The 18,500-nt window shown below is 36.5% G+C and overlaps 1 protein-coding gene across 9 annotated transcripts in view; it reads right to left on the minus strand.

The window, feature by feature from the left end:
• Positions 1–18,500, minus strand: part of LOC110460550 (dedicator of cytokinesis protein 4-like) — a 154,779-nt gene that overhangs the window by 110,453 nt on the left and 25,826 nt on the right. For 8 of the 9 annotated variants that reach the window (XM_021513521.1, XM_021513525.1, XM_021513522.1 and 5 more), the window contains exons 3-4: positions 4,320–4,360; positions 1,993–2,016 (exon numbers count right to left, since the gene is read on the minus strand). In XM_021513521.1, the coding sequence (XP_021369196.1) occupies positions 1,993–2,016; positions 4,320–4,360 (65 nt within the window). The remainder of the gene's footprint in view (positions 1–1,992; positions 2,017–4,319; positions 4,361–18,500) is intronic. The other variant, XM_021513520.1, reaches the window with a different exon arrangement.

Genomic DNA, 18,500 nt, shown 5'->3' on the forward strand with positions numbered 1-18,500 from the left:
GCCCTGGCCCCAGGGGTTGGGGTAGGAATCCCAATTTTACAATTTTGAAGCCTCATCTACCAAGGATGATTCTGACCAAGTTTGAAAAAAATCCATCCACTGGTTCTTGAGAAGAAGTTGAAAATGTAAAAGTTTACGCACGACGCACGACGGACGACGGACGACGACGGACGAAAAGCGATTAGAATAGGTCACTTGAGCAAAGCTCAGGTGACCTAAAAACATAGGTTTCAAAAAGGAGCTATAGTGAACCAGACTGTGACAGACATCACCAACTCTGTTACATACAGTGACCCAGATTTTCACATGGACTAAGACCTACATTGTGACCCAGATGATGACCTACATTGTGACCTAGATGGTGACCTACATTGTGACCCAGATGGTGACCTATATTGCGACCCAGATGATGACCTACACTGTGACCTGGATGGTGACCTACAGTGTAACCAAGACAGTGACCCAGACGGTGACCTACATTGTGACCCAGATGGTGACCTATATTGTGACCCAGGTGATTACCTACATTGTGACGCAGATGGTAATCTACATTGTGACCAATATGGTGACCTACATTCTGACCCAGATGGTGACCTAGAAGGTCTAAGTAAAAGAATTACTCATACAGTACTAGAAAATGTATTTAGTGTTTTTCATTTGTTGAACCAAGTATAAGCAGCCTCAGATCACACACAGCACACTAACTGGCAAACTAAGGCTAAAAGTATACGGAAAGTTAAACATTAAGTGATTATAATATGAAAGCGTACAATTCAAATAATGCTGACCAAGCAAAAGTACCCACATTTCTAAAATCACTCGCATAGAAAACTTTAGTAAGATATATAGTTTCTGGATTACAACTGATATATGTTTAAAGCATACCTCTATATCAACCTTGTTACACCTGTACCACAAGCTGTATAATTCACCATCATAAAACATCTTATACAGGCTTAAGATACCTATTGCTGAATTACAACCAGTTCACCTTCTTTTTAAGGATCCCTGTCCCTCTGTAGGAAACTAGAGAACTCCACTGTAGTTTTTTTCCCGTAAACTCAGTAACCTCCCCTTAATTGTATTTTTGGATATAACTAGCACTTATACAATTAACAGCCGGTTCTACCATTGACCATATGTAGCTCAATTTGTTAGAATGATATCAAGGTTATTGTGGGTTCAGGGTTCAAATCCGGGTCTAGATCTGGTGACTGTTGCATTTTTCTACCCAGAACACTGTCCTTGATCTTGTTTGGGTTTTTTTCATTTCTATTGTTATTTTTCATAAAACTTCCACTAGATATAGCTTTATTTCTAGAAATTATCTACCAAAGTTATAGTTATGACGTAAAACAGTTTCTAATGCGTTTTGACAGTTTTTGGCAGTGGTACGGGGATCCTTAAACTTTATTACAGATTTTGGCAGTGGTACGGGGATCCTTAACAATAATGTTTTATGGTTGAGTGAACGTAGAATTCCCTTAGTACCCAGTACAAGTGAAGATATCACTCTGTAGAGAAATTCAATGCTATCAGCAACTTAAATTTCAATTCCGGGAAATGAACTTCTTGTTCGGCAGATAAGACACTCCATCGCAACTAAATCTAATTCCGAGTGTAGCCTAGCAAGAGAAGCATCATGTTTGACAAATGACTGGCTTCAGTACTATTACAGATAGCCAAACAACTACGGAATACTTGATTTCTAATAGAAATATGATAGAACATATAATGGCTTATATCAGTATTGATTCATATCAGATATCTTGCTCATATGCTTAATGATTAAACATTATGTGTTACGAAAATGTATTGAATAGTAAATGAATTTATAATGGGAAACATAAATATTCTCAATTCCCTGTTTTACTCTGAGACTTTTGCACTATGGCTCCATCCCATTTATTGTTGTGCGTATGTTTAACCTCCTCGCTGATCAATTTGTGTCTACCTAGCAAAGAGTAAGTGTTCGGTGATCAAGCAACTCACCATTGTAATACAGCTTCCAGACTTCTTAAAATGAAAGTCAACAATACACATCTATAAATCAGTAAACATCAATAGTCCCACACTATTAACTCATTCACCCCTGAAGTTTCATAATGAACTATTCCAACTTTTGAATTGGAAGAGTTCAAATGTGTCTTCAGGGTGAATGAGTTAAATAAGTACAATAAAGTTTGATTTTGGTGTAAACATGTATCTTGTTTTAGCAATATTTAAATGCACCAGTGTTATGAGCTTTTGAAATGATTCAGCAACAATTTCACTTCAGTAATAACTGATATTTCAACATTACCTTTTCTGGTATTTCAGTAAAAAAAGATGTTTCATTATCGTTAGAGTGGCATACAGTGCAAAGATATTGTCCAAAACAACTTATCACATCAACCTTTACATGGAATAGTCATATCGGGCAATTGCATTTTCTTTTCAGTTAAGCATTAGGTATGTTGAGTCAGCTGGCAAAAAACATAGAGACATTTCACCCAATTGTACTCTAGCTAATACTGTGGGCAGTCAGGGGGACGGGTAACATGTTTACCCATTCCGTCCCTTAGTGGATGTTAAAATGGGCTCATACTCTTGTTCTGTTTATCTGACCTTACTTTGGTTCTATTAATATATATGATGTCCTGGGTATGTTTTACTTTACTCCAAATCAATGATGGACCTACACGATATCACCAGTGATATGGTATAATTTTAGTAAGACCTATAACTATTGATGTTGTTGATGACCATTGACCAGGCAAACTTATGCCAGCTTGCTTAGGCAGTTACAGTAATAAATGCTTACTGATATATCACCAGGGACACTAAATGTACAGAAGTTCTAACCCCTGGAGGAGCAAATAGTGACAAACCACTTCTGGTCAGTATTACTTGACAATTGTCAATAACCAGCCAATGTCCTATTGATTTCAGATGCGTATTCCGGGCCAGTGGTAATGTCTAAAGAATGACTGACCAGCCAGGGCTGTTAGCTGACAAAGATGACCAGTGGTTATATGTCACCAATCAGGGCTGTTAGCCACAAATGACCAGTGGTAATGTCACCAATCAGGGCTGTTATCCACAGATGACCAGTGGTAATGTCACCAATCAGGGCTGTTAGCCATATATGACCAGTGGGAATGTCTAAAGAATGAATGGCCAGTCAGGGCTGTTATCCGCCGGTGGCCCGTGGTGATGTCTCCAATCAGGGCTGTTAACCACACCTGTGGTACTGTTCAAAGGATGGCTGACCAGTCAGGACTGTTAGCCACAGATCACCAGTGGTAATGTCACCAATCAGGGCTGTTAGCCACAGATGACCAGTAGTAATGTCACCAATCAGGGCTGTTAACCACACCAGTGGTACTGTTCAAAGGATGGCTGACCAATCAGGGCTGTTAGCCATATATGACCAGTGGTAATGTCTAAAGAATGACTGGCCAGTCAGGGCTGTTAGCTGACAGAGATGACCATTGGTAATGTTTAAAGGATGGCTGACCAGTCAGGGCTGCTAAACCACAGATGACCAGTGGTAATATCTAAAGGATGGCTGACCAGTCAGGACTGTTAGCCACAGATGACCAGTGGTAATATCTAAAGGATGGCTGACCAGTCAGGGCTGTTAGCCACAGATGACCAGTGGTAATGCCTTAACTATGACTAAGTAAGTCTGTTACATTCTGAGAGAATAGGAGTCCTATAACGTTCTTTCAGGTCTTTCCCCAGTTTTGGTGACGATTGACGCAAATTTAAAAACCCATTATTATACTTGTTAATTTCTCAGGTCCTGACAATTCATTTGACGTTCAAGTCAGCCAGTTAACAGATCTCCATTTTTTTCCTGCTCATCTACTTGAAAATGAAGAACCAACTAGCTTTACAGAAATTAAGAGAGGGCGATTTTCTGTCTGATCCATTTTTTGCTGTATACTATAACCTTGTAAAACTATGAAACCCACATACTTCAAAGATAAGTGGTTATGTTGATACAAAATCAAACACCACCGACCTCAATTGTGATGTTGGCCGATATAAACTGGGGCAACAAAAAGTAAATACCACTCAACCACAAAGCTGTTTTTTTTTTATTGAAAGTAGATGTTCTAAACAAGTATAAAACTGTTTCTTTAAATTGTCTCAAGGGGTTTAAGATTTACGGAAGTGATACCCAGAGGTTTGTACCAGGTTACGTTGTATAAAGTAAGATGTTGTTCAAGGATAAACTATGTATTAGGGAAGATCAAACATTGTAAGTATCAGAACGCTGAAAATGTAGATGTCTAAAGAAGTCCAGAGAAGTCCCATCTAGAGTTACCTACCTTTGGTCCTTTCTGGTGGAGGGACACTCCTCTGAACCAACCTGTAATGATAATAAATAACCAAGGTTAAAGGTCATAGAAGTTTTCAGAACTACGTATTTATGTTTGCTCTATGTTGTAATCATATAAACCTACCATGGTAAATTGTGTGTTACGAGATCATAACTTTGGCAATCGATGGTCGTGATGTCATTATAATATTGTGACATCACCATCGTAATATTGGAGGTAGTCAATAACATGTTGGTTGTTCCATTTACGGAAGATATACCTCAAATCAGAAGAACACTAAATTTAAGAACCAATTGATTGCCAACGAAATCATCACAAAGACTGTTATTAGAGTGGTCGCAATCCTTTTCTAAATTATACAACTATAATTTTGAACCGAATACAGCTTAATATTACAGGCTACAATAAATTAAGCAGATAAAGAGGTCATGTAAGTTAAGAAATATATATCACAACTGTACTAGAAAAGACGAGATACATGTAAGTATGTACACAAAGCACTTCTTGTTGGACATAATAGTGTTACAAATATCAAACGTTTACAACTAAATCTTGATTAATAGAAAGCATCACGTAAAAGTTCAATATCGTATACTGAGGAATTATATTTTCTGTCTACATCATACGGGAGACTGTAGTGATAGATTCTTTATCTTCCGCACTTAACTACGATAAAAATAAATTGTAATAATGAACCCAGTGAACCACGCCATCATGTACGGCACATTATGTGCAACAAAATTGACGACGTTACCCTGATTACGTGGCGTAAAGTGATGATGCAATAGTGACCTTTACAGAAGTGTGGGAGGTGTTCTTTACACGGATAGGTAAAGACAGATTTATCTAGCAAAGATGGGAATGTTCCCGTACAGTATTGGAGAAATAAATATCTTCACTGTCTGTTCACCTTAGACATCCGGACTGTCTGACGAGTCTTTGTTTTTATGTGTTTGCCATTATTGGTAACACGGCTATTGTGGCTAATGCATAATGACACAAAATCGAAAATGATAAATAGTACCTATCACTCCAGTGTGATGCAGACAGAGAAAAACTCAACTCAAGGGTAAGATTTTTGAAGTTTAGAATGAGGCTTTGCCAAGTGCTAACTTCAAAATTCCTGTCCGGTGGGTTGAGTATTCTCCGTCTGCATTACACAGAAGTAATTGATTATTTTTCTCCTAGGCTTTCTTATCATAAAAATCAAGTTATAATGGTGAACCAAATGCACCGCACCATCAAGGGCACGTGAACGGTGTGACAAAATTGATAACACAATCCTACTTATGCTGCATAAAAAGCTGACGCATATTCAGGATTAGATTGTGTCTTTCCCAAGGTGGGAGAAACATGGATCAATGAATTGATCTTATGACTTCAAAAGTCTGTGGTCAAGCATCAAAGAAGGAACTAGAACTCAGTAAGGTCGGCATTGGCCCCACAATGTGCTTGACCATTTCTATCTCCCATAATCATTGAGCCGACGCCACATTGATCATCTTGGATACTGGAATATGGGAGAGATGGTATTACACACATGTAATCCAACAAGTACTATTTACCACCAAGTATTTACAAAGCCAGACAAACGGAACGAAAGTCCAAGAGGTCTCGGCCAATCAGAAGTCAGTGTGGCCATCTTGGATTTTGGGATCCAAGTTATATGCCCTTAACACTATGTAGACCATCCACTAAGGGTCATTAACTACAAATTATACCAACAGAATAGAAACTAAAGTCATATATGTCTCATGAGCAATATAATGCATCTTTAACAGTATACCCCCGTTCTAACTTTAGTCACAGTGACCTTGACCTTAGGAACTTGTTAAATAAACTGAAATTTCAGATATTTGAGACCCCTGGATTCTGAAATAAACTCTAGAAACGAAAATTTGAACAGAAAAATTAACAGTGATCACATGGATCAATTAATTGTGATTAATTCAAACAAGTTAAAATAACAGCTGCTTCATTATTTTAACGATTAAATATTGAAAAAGCTAAGAAGATCAGCACGGCAAGAAGGATGGGACATGTTAACTTTATGATAGCATCTGTTGAGGTCTAAATGACTAGTTCGAGTGTCCTCATCCCTGCATCACGCTAGACATATCTAAGACAATGGGAGGCTGGGGACATGTAACCTAGCATTAGTGGGATATATCTGGTATTAATATATATAGCCTGGTTCTATTAACATGCAATCCTCTGCCACAATGTACTGTAACCTTGTGTGTAGTAGATATCGTTCTCCAGCGATCTGTCTTAACTATCACGGCCCTAAGTGGATTGTCTTCGACCAAGATAGGGAAAATGCATGGGGACACCAGGATTCAGACCTGGAACCTCCAAACTCTAGATGAATGCTTGGAACTAATTGAGCTACCTAGTTGACGGCTATCACCCCAGTCTCGCTTCTCTACATAAGTATATACACATAGAGTCTATCTTACATACTCATCAATATACAAATATATATGTAAATGTTGTAATTCAATCATTCATGCAAACAATCTTTCGTTATCATTATGGAAATCAAAACAACCAAAATAGTCGTTCATTTTCTGTGTATATTACTTCCCTATAATGATTCTACTTTTTATGGATATAAATGATTTTTGATAAAGAACGCATTTCTTTATGCAAATCAGTACACAAATTCATATTTTCTTGTTCAGCCCCCGTATTTTCTTTCATATATATACGATGCGAGTGCTAGCATTTCACCAATTGTTTTGTCTATGATGCCACATTCAATCTTCTTGCAACAGAACACATATGTTATGCTAACTCAAGTTTATAGTAAGTCATGCTTTTGTTTCCTATCAAGGAATCATATGAATAACACCAAACTTTATAAAAAAAACTTTGGCAACAGTAATATTAATTGCTAGGTCCCCTGCCCTGGGGTTTGTTATAAAGAAATTTCAATAAACTATATATTTGACCAAATAAGAACCCCACCCCTTCGAAGTATCCCTATCTGTTTTCTGATCCAAGTATCCTATCCCTTTGTTTTAAGTGTCAGAATTAGCTTGAAAGAAAGTGTCTATCATTGGTATTTAATTTTGGAAGTCCTGCAATCATTCTAATTTTCCAAAACTGCTAAGTGCAGTGGACACTTATTAGGTCGAAACCGGTAACGGTACAGTTATCATACAAATGTGTGCTCTACCAATTTGTAACCAGGTATTTTTCTTTCATCAGTGCACGTGGTACACTGTTAACCTGGGAAGTGTTGGAATGTCACAGTAAATAGCATCCCATTTAACTTTCTCTTCACTGCCCCAAACTCCCAATGCTATTGACTACACTGGTGAAGTATTGCCCTTTCACCACCTACAAACCAAACATTAATTGTGAAACTGCTCATGGTACAACAGGTCCACACCGTAGATATTACTCCCGACAGTTCCACCTACCCCGACTGGGATGGGGAATCAATACTGCCCTAGCTATACTACCTGCCTTATTTTTAACTCACTTTTTTCTCCATTAATACCTAACTTCTGGTTTATAGGTCAAAACCAATCCCGTAGTAATTACAACGCCAGCAAGATAAAGCTTTCCCTACAATCACCGACTCCATTATTCACCAGTTCTTGACATCATTATTTCTCTTTAAGAAATTCATTTTGATAATATTGTAACAAACAAATGCACTTGCTACAGTTAATACTGTTGATCAATTTAGAAATGTTTCTTCAAAGGAGCTTAGAATGTGCCCTTCAAAACCAGCATGAGGATGAGATAATTTTTGTATCTCTGAACATGTAAAATATTACCTAATGACATGACATGTATATAGAACCTTACCTACACTTGTATTGATTATTGCTTAAACTCTAAATGCCACATATCAAGGTGAACCTGGAGATATTCAGGAGCCAGTTTTCAAAGCTTGACAAGCTTAACCAGACATCACCTTAAGTTTTCAAATCAATATTATAAAGAAATAACTGAAATTTAGTAAACGTTTTTTTGTTTTTCCCTTTCAGATGATGATTTTGATCCGATTTACAATCAATGACTGTTCATAATGAAGTAGTATTTTTAAAAATTAAGTACATGAAAGTTTGGCGTTAATTTGTGGTTAAGTTTATCAGACTTCGAACAGATGGCTTGTGATTATATATTTACACAAATGATGAAATAGCAGGTAATAATTCACAAACAAAATCTCGTAGGTGTATTCCAAATATATTTTTCAGATTATAGAAAGAATGGGTGTCTATAAAAGATTGATTTGCATATTTCATATGAAAAAATCCTTTGTTTAGAAAGATATTCCAAGAAATTAAAACTTTTCCTGTGGTCGAAAAAACCTAAAACACACCTTCTGTTGTATTCCTGTATATAAAATGGGATATCTGCTTACAAGGAAGGCACACACTTGTTAATCAAAATTGGATTAGGTAGAACAGTCTGCTTACTTTTTTGTATTTAATCAATATTTTAAGGAGACTGAATCATTTAATGATTTACCCAATTCCTTGGTATGACCCCTCCAAACCAACTCTGGAACAAATGACCAAGGTATTGACTAATCATTTTAAGAAAAGAAGTTTCAGATATCCGGGGACCCAAACAATTTCCTCATAGCACCAGACTTTTAACAACCTTTTAATTAACATTGGTTGAAACTTGGTTACATATTCCTATTGTTGCAAGGCTTCATATATTTTAAAATACACAATTTATTTATTTTACAACAATTATGAATCAAGTTATATCAACTTGTATTAATCTCTCTTGTCGGCCCAGATGGTAGCATGCAGGAAACCTTGACGTGTGAGAAAAGTTGAGTACCAGGAGTATACCCATGTGGGCAGGCAGACGACCCCATACCTTTTAATGTCTGATCCGGGAATCAAACCCCGGCTGTCTTGGTTAAAGCTGAACGTGCTATCCACTGCGCCACTCGATCGTTATATCAAATAACTCCTTTCTGTTTGCAATCCACATAAACTAAAATACAATTGGCTTTTGTTTTCACAATTGAACCATGCCAATAATATTAAGTGAAGTAAGAAGGAAATTAAAACAAATAAGTAAAAGGATATAAAGTAATAGTGGAATTTTAGGAGGAAAGGTTCACCATTTAGAAGGTATGGTTCAGATTTGACCTTGCCTTGAGACAAAAGTCCTATCGTATTTATCAGGAAAAGTAACTTCGGACATGAGGAAAGATTCAACCATGTAGAACATAGGTAACAATAAGTACTACTTGACAGGGAAAAAGCTTCGAAATTGAAATCAAAGGCAATTAACACATTAGGGGAAGTAACTCATGCCTTGAAACTAGAGGAAAATAACTCTTGTAACTGGGGGCTTCAAACCAGATAAAATGTTATTGTCTCTGGAAGTAGCTGGGACATGACATCTTGAAATTCAAGGTGAAGTATTGCAAGGCAATACATAGTCCCCCATCGGTAATGATTTCTACCGGTGAACCGGTGGGGGACTAAAAACCCTAGCCTTCCCTGAAACCTGATACACGTCAGACACGATATATACACAGGTGGAGTTTTGCCAAAGGAATTTAACTTCAACATGTATAACATAACATTGAATTTTTCTTCTTATTTAAACAAGCAAAAAAAATAAAAGTTGAAAAAAATTTACTATTGTACTGAACTTTAACTTCAACATATCAAACATTGAGTTATTTTCTTATATAAACCAACCGAAAAAACTAAAATGGAAAAAAAATGCAATTTCAAGTATTGAAAGGGTAAACAAATCCATATTACTGTACGGGTATATAAGCGTAATAATCTGTCTGTATACATTACAATGTGGGCATGTGTGTACCATAAAATTGCATGTCAGATTTTAATGTTTTATGTTCAGGGTACCCGCACAAGTACAAAGAACACAGAGAAGAGAATCAGGAAGTGGGACACCTGAGCACGTACCTATCATTGTATTACCTGTAGGTACTACCTGTTTACGCACTTTATATACAGGTGGGAGTGCTCATTCACTGGTAACCACACAGACACAAAATACTTTTAATTGGTCACAATTTTTACAATTGTCAGTGTTACACATATTGCATGAAGTCTTAATGTTCCTGTTGACAAGCAGAACATCTCCCACTAAATTATATTTCATTTTGAGTTTTAAACAGATATGTTGTTTGCTGAGAAACAATCTAAAACAATGGTACTACACTGCTCATGGCTCTGTGCATGTGATATTTTGCTTTAACATTGTTTGGGTGATGTATTTGTCAATAACAAGAACATTACGCAGATAGGGAGATTGATTCCTCTAAACATGACATGGGATAAACAACTCGAGGTCATGTTTATACCACTTTACATTTAAGCTCTCAAATAATCCACATATAGACACAAAAATAACAATTATCTTATTTACATGTATTAATTATATACCACCTAATTATTTGAATAAGATTACATCCCTGGGTTTCCTTTGCTGTATTTTCATAGAGACCTGCATCTTTTCTTTACAGTAGCATTTTCACAAAATTAGAAAGTAAGTATATATTCTTAGAACACAATAATTAACAGAAACTACGTTCTTCATGGACCATAGTAATCGGGAAACCAGATGAAGTTGGGAAAACGCAGCTTCGATTCTCCAGGGGAGAAGGCATTAACAGGCAATATGTTTCAAAATAAATACACCGTATAAGTATAGTAATCACACAATCTTAGAATAAGAGCACTATACATTTGATTCAGCTTTCATACAGCATTTTCAATGTGTGAATGAACTCTGTATGATCAGCTAAACATGACCTTGACATATATCTCACTATCCTTACAGTTTACTTCCTATCAACTGTAACGGTGGCCGTGTGAAGATGTGGTGAAGGGAACATCTAGTTTCGAATAAATTGTGTTAACATTTTAACATGGCTAACTTAATGATGAAAAGCTAATATCTATATTAAACCCAACCACTGTTGTCAAACAGATTTTACCAGTAAGAACTCCACATTTGTTAATAAAGCTACTTTCTTGTCAAATGTTTTTCCCAGTTAGAACACATGCTTGTTTAATTTTTCGTTTTGTCAAATAGATTTTCCAAAGAAGAATGCCATACTTTGTAATATGTCTTCCCTCTGTCAATCCATTTTTACCAGCAAGAAGCCCAAGCTTGTTAATAAGCCCACCGCTTTGTTAAAACATGTTACAGGTGAGGGTCATCTCTGAAATAAATCCCTTCCTTTGTTACGGGGTCCATTTTAGCCTCTATGTACTGGGGACCATTGGCTGATAAGTAAAGTACATGTTAACATAATATCAGACATATACAGTCACCTGTAAGTACTTAAACATCGTGATACGGATTGAGTAGTAATGTGATATTGATCTTGACCTTGCCAGTCACTTCCGTGTTTGGCTAAACGGGGTGACAATTCTACCGTGAAGAGTGATACTAACACCACGCCTTACAATCCCTTCAGCCGTCCGGCAAAACAATCCTTCGACTTGTTTACATCATTTCCGTAATGTTATTGATAAGGCACTGTCATGCAACTGACAGAATTATTATAAAACATAGCATATGTATTGATCACCTGGCCTAATGAGTTTTCTATAGCAGCAGACTGTTTACAGACTCCATTACACATGCCCACAATTCTATTAAAAATTAACCGATGGAGTGACAAAAATAATCACCCGATCGCAGCACAACAACATTCGACCAAAGAACCCACAAATCAGCAGAAATGGAAATCCACCAATCAGAGACAGAAATAACAGTGCCAGACTTTGCCTTTAGTTTGAGATATATTTTGGTTAGCATGTTTTTCTGGCAAGGTCAGTGCAGCTAGACTTAACAAAAACAATCTATCCTGTCAAGGTTAACATGGATGTACATTTGACAAACACAATCCATACTGGTAGCATCAACAATGCTGTGCATTTGACCAAAGCTCTAGGTTCCAAAAGTTGTTAAGCCAAGGGGTGGAGTAGGGAAATAGGCTCCCAATTCCATGAAAATGCTCATTTCAGCATGCGTCTCAAACAGCCTTTGACAACCAAAGTCCAACTCCAACCTTCACGAGTGGTTATCATATGTAAACCCGGGGGAACTGTTTCAACTGACTGGAGAAGGGGTGAAGGCGAGCGCCACAGGCGACTCAAAACCAGATAGCCTCAGGCAGATGGGGCTCGTCAACCTTGGAGGGTAGTCCATCTAGGAGAAGGAAAACAGACTCAAATCCTCCGCTGCCTTGCGACCACACCCTTTGCCAGGGAAAGGCTTCAGCTGACAACCTCGAGGAAATCATCTGACAAACAATCTATTCTAGCTGTTAGTCAGCAATGTTGGACATTTGACCAACAATCTATCCTTTTAGTCAGCAATGTTGGACATCTGACAAACAATCTATCCTTTTAGTCAGCAATGTTGGACATTTGACCAACAATCTATCCTGTTAGGGTCAGCAATGCTGATTTAAGCAAATTACAACTGCAACACTTTCACACATTTAATTAAGTATTGGCACATTATTGGAACAACAAAACAATGGTACTTGCATTAAAAACAGAACCAGACTCTAATCCCTGAACATTATTTCCCCATGGTCAGATGATTAATAGAAATAAAGCTAGTAAAATAACAAAGTGCAATTCTGTCTAGCTGAGTCAGAGATAATAGATATAAGACGCCAGTAGAACTGTCCACCAATGTGACATACCCATGCCGATGGATGTATTCGGAGAACCTCTTGGTCGGTATTCTCTGATTTCTCTAGATACTTCAATCACAAACAATGACGATAGTAATTACAAAAGGAAACAAGACAAAACAACACAGGAGAGTTTATATAATGTCTTTAGAGACTCTGTCCTCCATGTTCCTGTTTCTTATCCAAAAGTATTCCTCCAAAGGAAAAATTGAGTTTGTTACATTCTTAGCTATTGAGTCCTCATTGAAAATAGGACGTTAATTTCAATTAAAAGTCAGTCCTTCTGAGTCTAATAATTGTGCTGACTTTCACAGTATTACTGGTTGTGCTTATGTTGTATACATGTTGTATAATGCTTTAGATTAAAAAAAGATAATCTTATACTCTATAAACCATGGCAACAGAAGGTACAGAATTTAGGGTGAGAAGCTTCCCAGTAGAGATTATATATTAAAACATTACTTTGTCAGAATTATTAAAACATTACTTTGTCAAAATCTATCAAATAATTGTATTACAAATAATTGTATTACAACACAATTAATTACTACAGTTTTCTGCTTCACATATTTTTAAGTGTTTATGGTAACCTGTTCAATCAGCCTGAAACATTTAATGGCCCAAACCTCCAAACAATGTACGACCGTAACACACAGCTAGTAAGACAAGACAGATGTATATCACTTTGTGATTAGAATGAACTCCTTTCCTGACGCTGACAAGAACTTCACAAAACAGACCAAACTTACATCTTGTATTTTTTTTCTAGAAAACAATTGCCTCCATAGTTCTTGGAAATATATTAAGAGTCTGTGTGGGTTTATTTCCTTTCAAAGCTAAAACTGGAAAACTTATTGTGTGTATGCTCAGACGAATGTCCAATTATGAAGCTCTTGTCACAAAAGCTTGTTTCAGGAGCAGCAGCTGCTACAGAATAGGAACGACATGTCAATATAAGTCTATATATAGACTTATATTGACATGTCGTTGCTATGTACCATTCTGTAGCAGCTGCTGCTCCTTAAACAAGCTTTTGTGACAAGAGCTTCATAATTACACACCATCATAAGTAACAAATGACCAGTTCCAGGGGGATTCCCAGAAACTCTTGTTAATACAACTTTCTTTCAAGCAGTAAAACACATATCTGTGGCCATTTTCGTCATCTTTCAAGATAGAGTGCTATTGTTGAATCCCAAAATGAATCTAGTGTTGAATTCAAATTCATTCTAATGTTGGATATGCCATTCAATCTAGTGTTGAATCCTAATCCTATGTTTAACCTAGTGTTGAATTACATGTTAAGTCTAGTGTTGAATCCTATGTTCAGTCTAGTGTTGAATTATATGTTCAGTTTAGTATTGAATTCTATGTTTAGTCTAGTGTTAAATTATGTTCAGTCTTGTGTTAAATTATATGTTCAGTCTAGTGTTGAATTCTATGTTCAGTCAAGTGTTGAATTCTATGTTCAGTCTAGTGTTGAACTTAAAGTTCAGTCTAGTGTTGAATTCTAAATTCATTCAAGTGTTGAATTCTAAGTTCAGTCAAGTGTTGAATCCCATGTACAGCCTCATGTTAAGTTCTAAGTTCAGTCTAGTGTTGAATTCTAAGTTCAGTCTGGTATTAGTGTTGAATTCTAATTCTAAGTTCAGTCTGGTATTAGTGTTGAATTCTTATTCTAAGTTCAGTCTGGTATAAGTGTTGAATTCTAATTCTAAGTTCAGTCTATTGTAAGTGTTAAAGTTCAGTCTAATGCTAAATTTTATGTTCAGTCTAGTGCTGAGACAATATTATGGAAATTCAATGCAAGGTCATTTACAATAATTTCTTCATCAGATGATGCTAAACATTCATGAAATAGACCCCAGTGACCCAGTACTAAATCATTGTTTACAGGTAAAATCCTAGCCAATACAAGCTACCAAGCTAAATGAAGTTCTCTCAGGTAATCGCTGAAGGCTAAGACCTGGCAGAGTTTTTATTGTACATTCTCGTAAACACACATTGAGGTATCTACTACGACAAAAAACAAACGATAAACTTGAATCTTGCTTTAAAAAATATAACTACAATATAACATCCTGAAATACTATATAATTGAACAATGAAGGAGTTATGACCTTATCAATATAATAGAAATGACGGCATTTCTGCCTCTCGTTCTTTTATTGTACTTGACAATGTCAAACAAATATTGCTCTCAATGAAAAATTAATTTCAGTAAAATTATGGCACCTCCCACAAAACATTTACGATCGTATTTGCCTGTAATTGTCTGCATATAGCAACACAGTGTATAGGATCTGCTTCTTTTTGAAAGCTAATACCTGTTGACAATTTAAAAATTGATGATAAAACAAGAGGCCCCTGGGCCTTTTTGGTCACCTGACTCTTAAAATGAGATGATCGCTTTTGGCATGAACAAAATACATGCAATTCTGTGGGGGTCTTCTCAAAAGCACTGACATAGGTTTTCTCAAAACAATTCTATAGAAGTACATAAACTAAACTGTGGCCATAGCCTGCGGGGGGCAAGGGGGCAATTGCATCCCCACAACCCCTTTCGCTTCTTTCAGCAGATGACTGTCCTATTCAGCCTTTGTCAATGCACAAAAAGGGATGGGGGTGTTCACCTCCTGGAATCCCTCAACTATTTTTAACTCCTGTTTGGCTCTGGTACTCTGTATATAGTTGTGTGGCACCCCTATCTGAATAAAAGATGGAGCACAGAACACATGTTGTCGTTCCTCTCTCAGATCTGTCAGCATCCATACCACAAGGTAACATAACAGTTAGTATTGTCACACCTGTTGTCATCTATATTGTACATATTTATTTACACTAAAAGAAAATTTGCCATTAAATATTCTTCCCTGTTACAGAATTATCACTGAAGTGTAAAATAAATATACAGAATATGACAGAAACACTTCTTCATTTTACTCATATCTTTATTTTGATATCATAAACAACCGACAGAAGACAAAGACGTTTGACATAAAGATAGTATTGTTGACAAGGCTAAAATCTTTTATTACAACTGCTGACATTATTCTGATCTTATAAGCAGCTTTACAAATTATACCAGCCCACAACACCTCAGATTGCCCTGTACAATATCACACAGCTGTGACCACACCGTGACACTGTCAGGCTCGGTGTGACCTTTGATCAAAGCAACATAAACTCCCACAGGTTTCTTATCAAACCATTTATCACTGTAACATTACATTAGACTTGCTGCCATCCCCAATGGTTTTTATGTACTAGATTATCTCCCCCTAGTTTTACACAAAAGAGACCAGAGACCAAAATTGGATTCTCATTCGGGGGGNGCCACTTTAAGTAATTATCCCATATATAAAGCTCAAATTCTAAATGTCAAAACTCAAAATAAGTACAAAATATTAGTTATTCTATTTGCCATTTGGAAACAAAAGGCGCAATAGAACTGTATCCCTCATGATCGTTTGGTATTAACCTCACAACAGTAACCTTAAAAGTAGGCCAAGGTAAAATATATTTGAATGGGCTAAATTAAGCTACACGACAAACATTATAACCTATGTTTCCTGTTTTTTCCCCAGAAAACCTGTTAAAAGCTTTTAACACACTTGACCCCTATGACATTGAAAGTAGGTCAAGGTCATTCCTTTGAACAGACATTGTAGCCAGTCACCCCAGAATGATACTGGTCAAAAATCATCAGCCTGGGCATTTTGGTTATTGAGAAGGAGTTGCTTACAGGTTCTCTCACATTTAAACCCTGTGACCTTGAAAGTGGTTCAAGGTCATCCACCTGAACAAAATTTTGCAGCCAAAATTGAACGATCGCAGAACCTTCCAAAATTCTCAAAATAAATCCATAATACACTTCAGTTAGGTCAGTAAATGGAGAAAGAATGGACTAGAAAAGGATTGGGGGTAAGGGGGCTGAAAGTGGATTGGAATCTTATTTGGTGAAATGAATTATATTATATTTCATATAAATATTTCAAAATATGTCTTCAGTACACTTTGCATTAGCTTACAAATGTGCATGATTACTGCACCTGTACAATATTTAAACAATACCTATTGTATCTAGCCAGCTATTTATACATTCACCTGAATCACCTGTATAATACAACCTTGTACCTAATCTTCAATCAAGGCTTTTACACAAAGAGATGGACAACTTCCTGCTTGTGTACCACACTACAGCCACTGCTGATTAGGATATATACACACATTTGATCTGTTCAAAACAAACGGGGCATTCCCCTTTAGATTACTACTGGTGTAATGGTTTCTGAAAAGTTCCACAACCTATTAGAAACTATCATATGTTAGATTCCTTGCTTTGAAGGTAAATGATGAATAAAACATTCATCCCTGTTATGTATTCATTCAATACATATTCTATAAATAAATCTCCATGCATTGTTATACTTTATATATATATATCCAAACCAATTGTTATAACATATTGTAGTCTACCATTTACTAATGTTTACTTCCTCCTTGTAGTAACATTATGGTGGAATACGGTGTAGTCAGTTTCCTCGCTCCTGTCTGTGGTATACATTGATATGCAGTATCAATCACAGTAATCTGGTTTAATATTCAATTAACATGAATAAATCATTGACGTACATCAGCTTTAATCACCACTAGGTACAACATTACTTGAGGTTCTATTCAAATTAACACTAGTCTTTTACACACATCTGAATTATTGAAAATCAAAGGGGTGAATTTCTTTGCTTAAAAGGGCTCGTGGCATACACCAACGCCTTTCTGATACACTCTGAACTTATTGTACACAAACACTTTGTGAAGTTGATCTTTGGATTGTTATTTCAGACATACAACTCTATAATTACGACATTAAACATTTTCCCTTGTGTACAGGAATGTCACATAGTGTGGGGGGTATCCTACATCAAACAGCAGGGAAGGTATATTATGTAACCGAGTTACAAATGTATTATAGTCGTACACAAATATTAATACAGCTAAAGAACAGTTTCACAACACAATGTTCACCTCGACAATGTTAACCTCGACAATGTTCACCTACAGTAAAAACTGTCTCAAGGTACTGTATAACATGAAATAATCCCTGTGTAAAAACAATCGTGGTTTTGGTGGACAACAAAATTGTTTGAAATACTTGACTTACCGTTAGTTTATACATTGTATGGAGTATCCATGCAGTTTATACATTGTATGGAGTATCCACGCAGTTTATACATTGTATGGAGTATCCATGCAGTTTAAACATTGTATGGAGTATCCATGCAGTTTACACATTGTATGGAGTATCCATGCAGTTTATACATTGTATGGTCCAGTATCCATGCAGTTTATACATTGTATGGAGTATCCATGCAGTTTATACATTGTATGGAGTATCCATGCTGTTTATACATTGTATGGAGTATCCACACAGTTAATACATTGTATGGAGTATCCACACAGTTTAAACATTGTATGGAGTATCCATG

Source organism: Mizuhopecten yessoensis, unplaced genomic scaffold (genome assembly GCF_002113885.1).
Source record: "Mizuhopecten yessoensis strain PY_sf001 unplaced genomic scaffold, ASM211388v2 scaffold10431, whole genome shotgun sequence".
In the NCBI taxonomy this organism is placed as follows: Eukaryota; Metazoa; Mollusca; class Bivalvia; order Pectinida; family Pectinidae; genus Mizuhopecten; species Mizuhopecten yessoensis.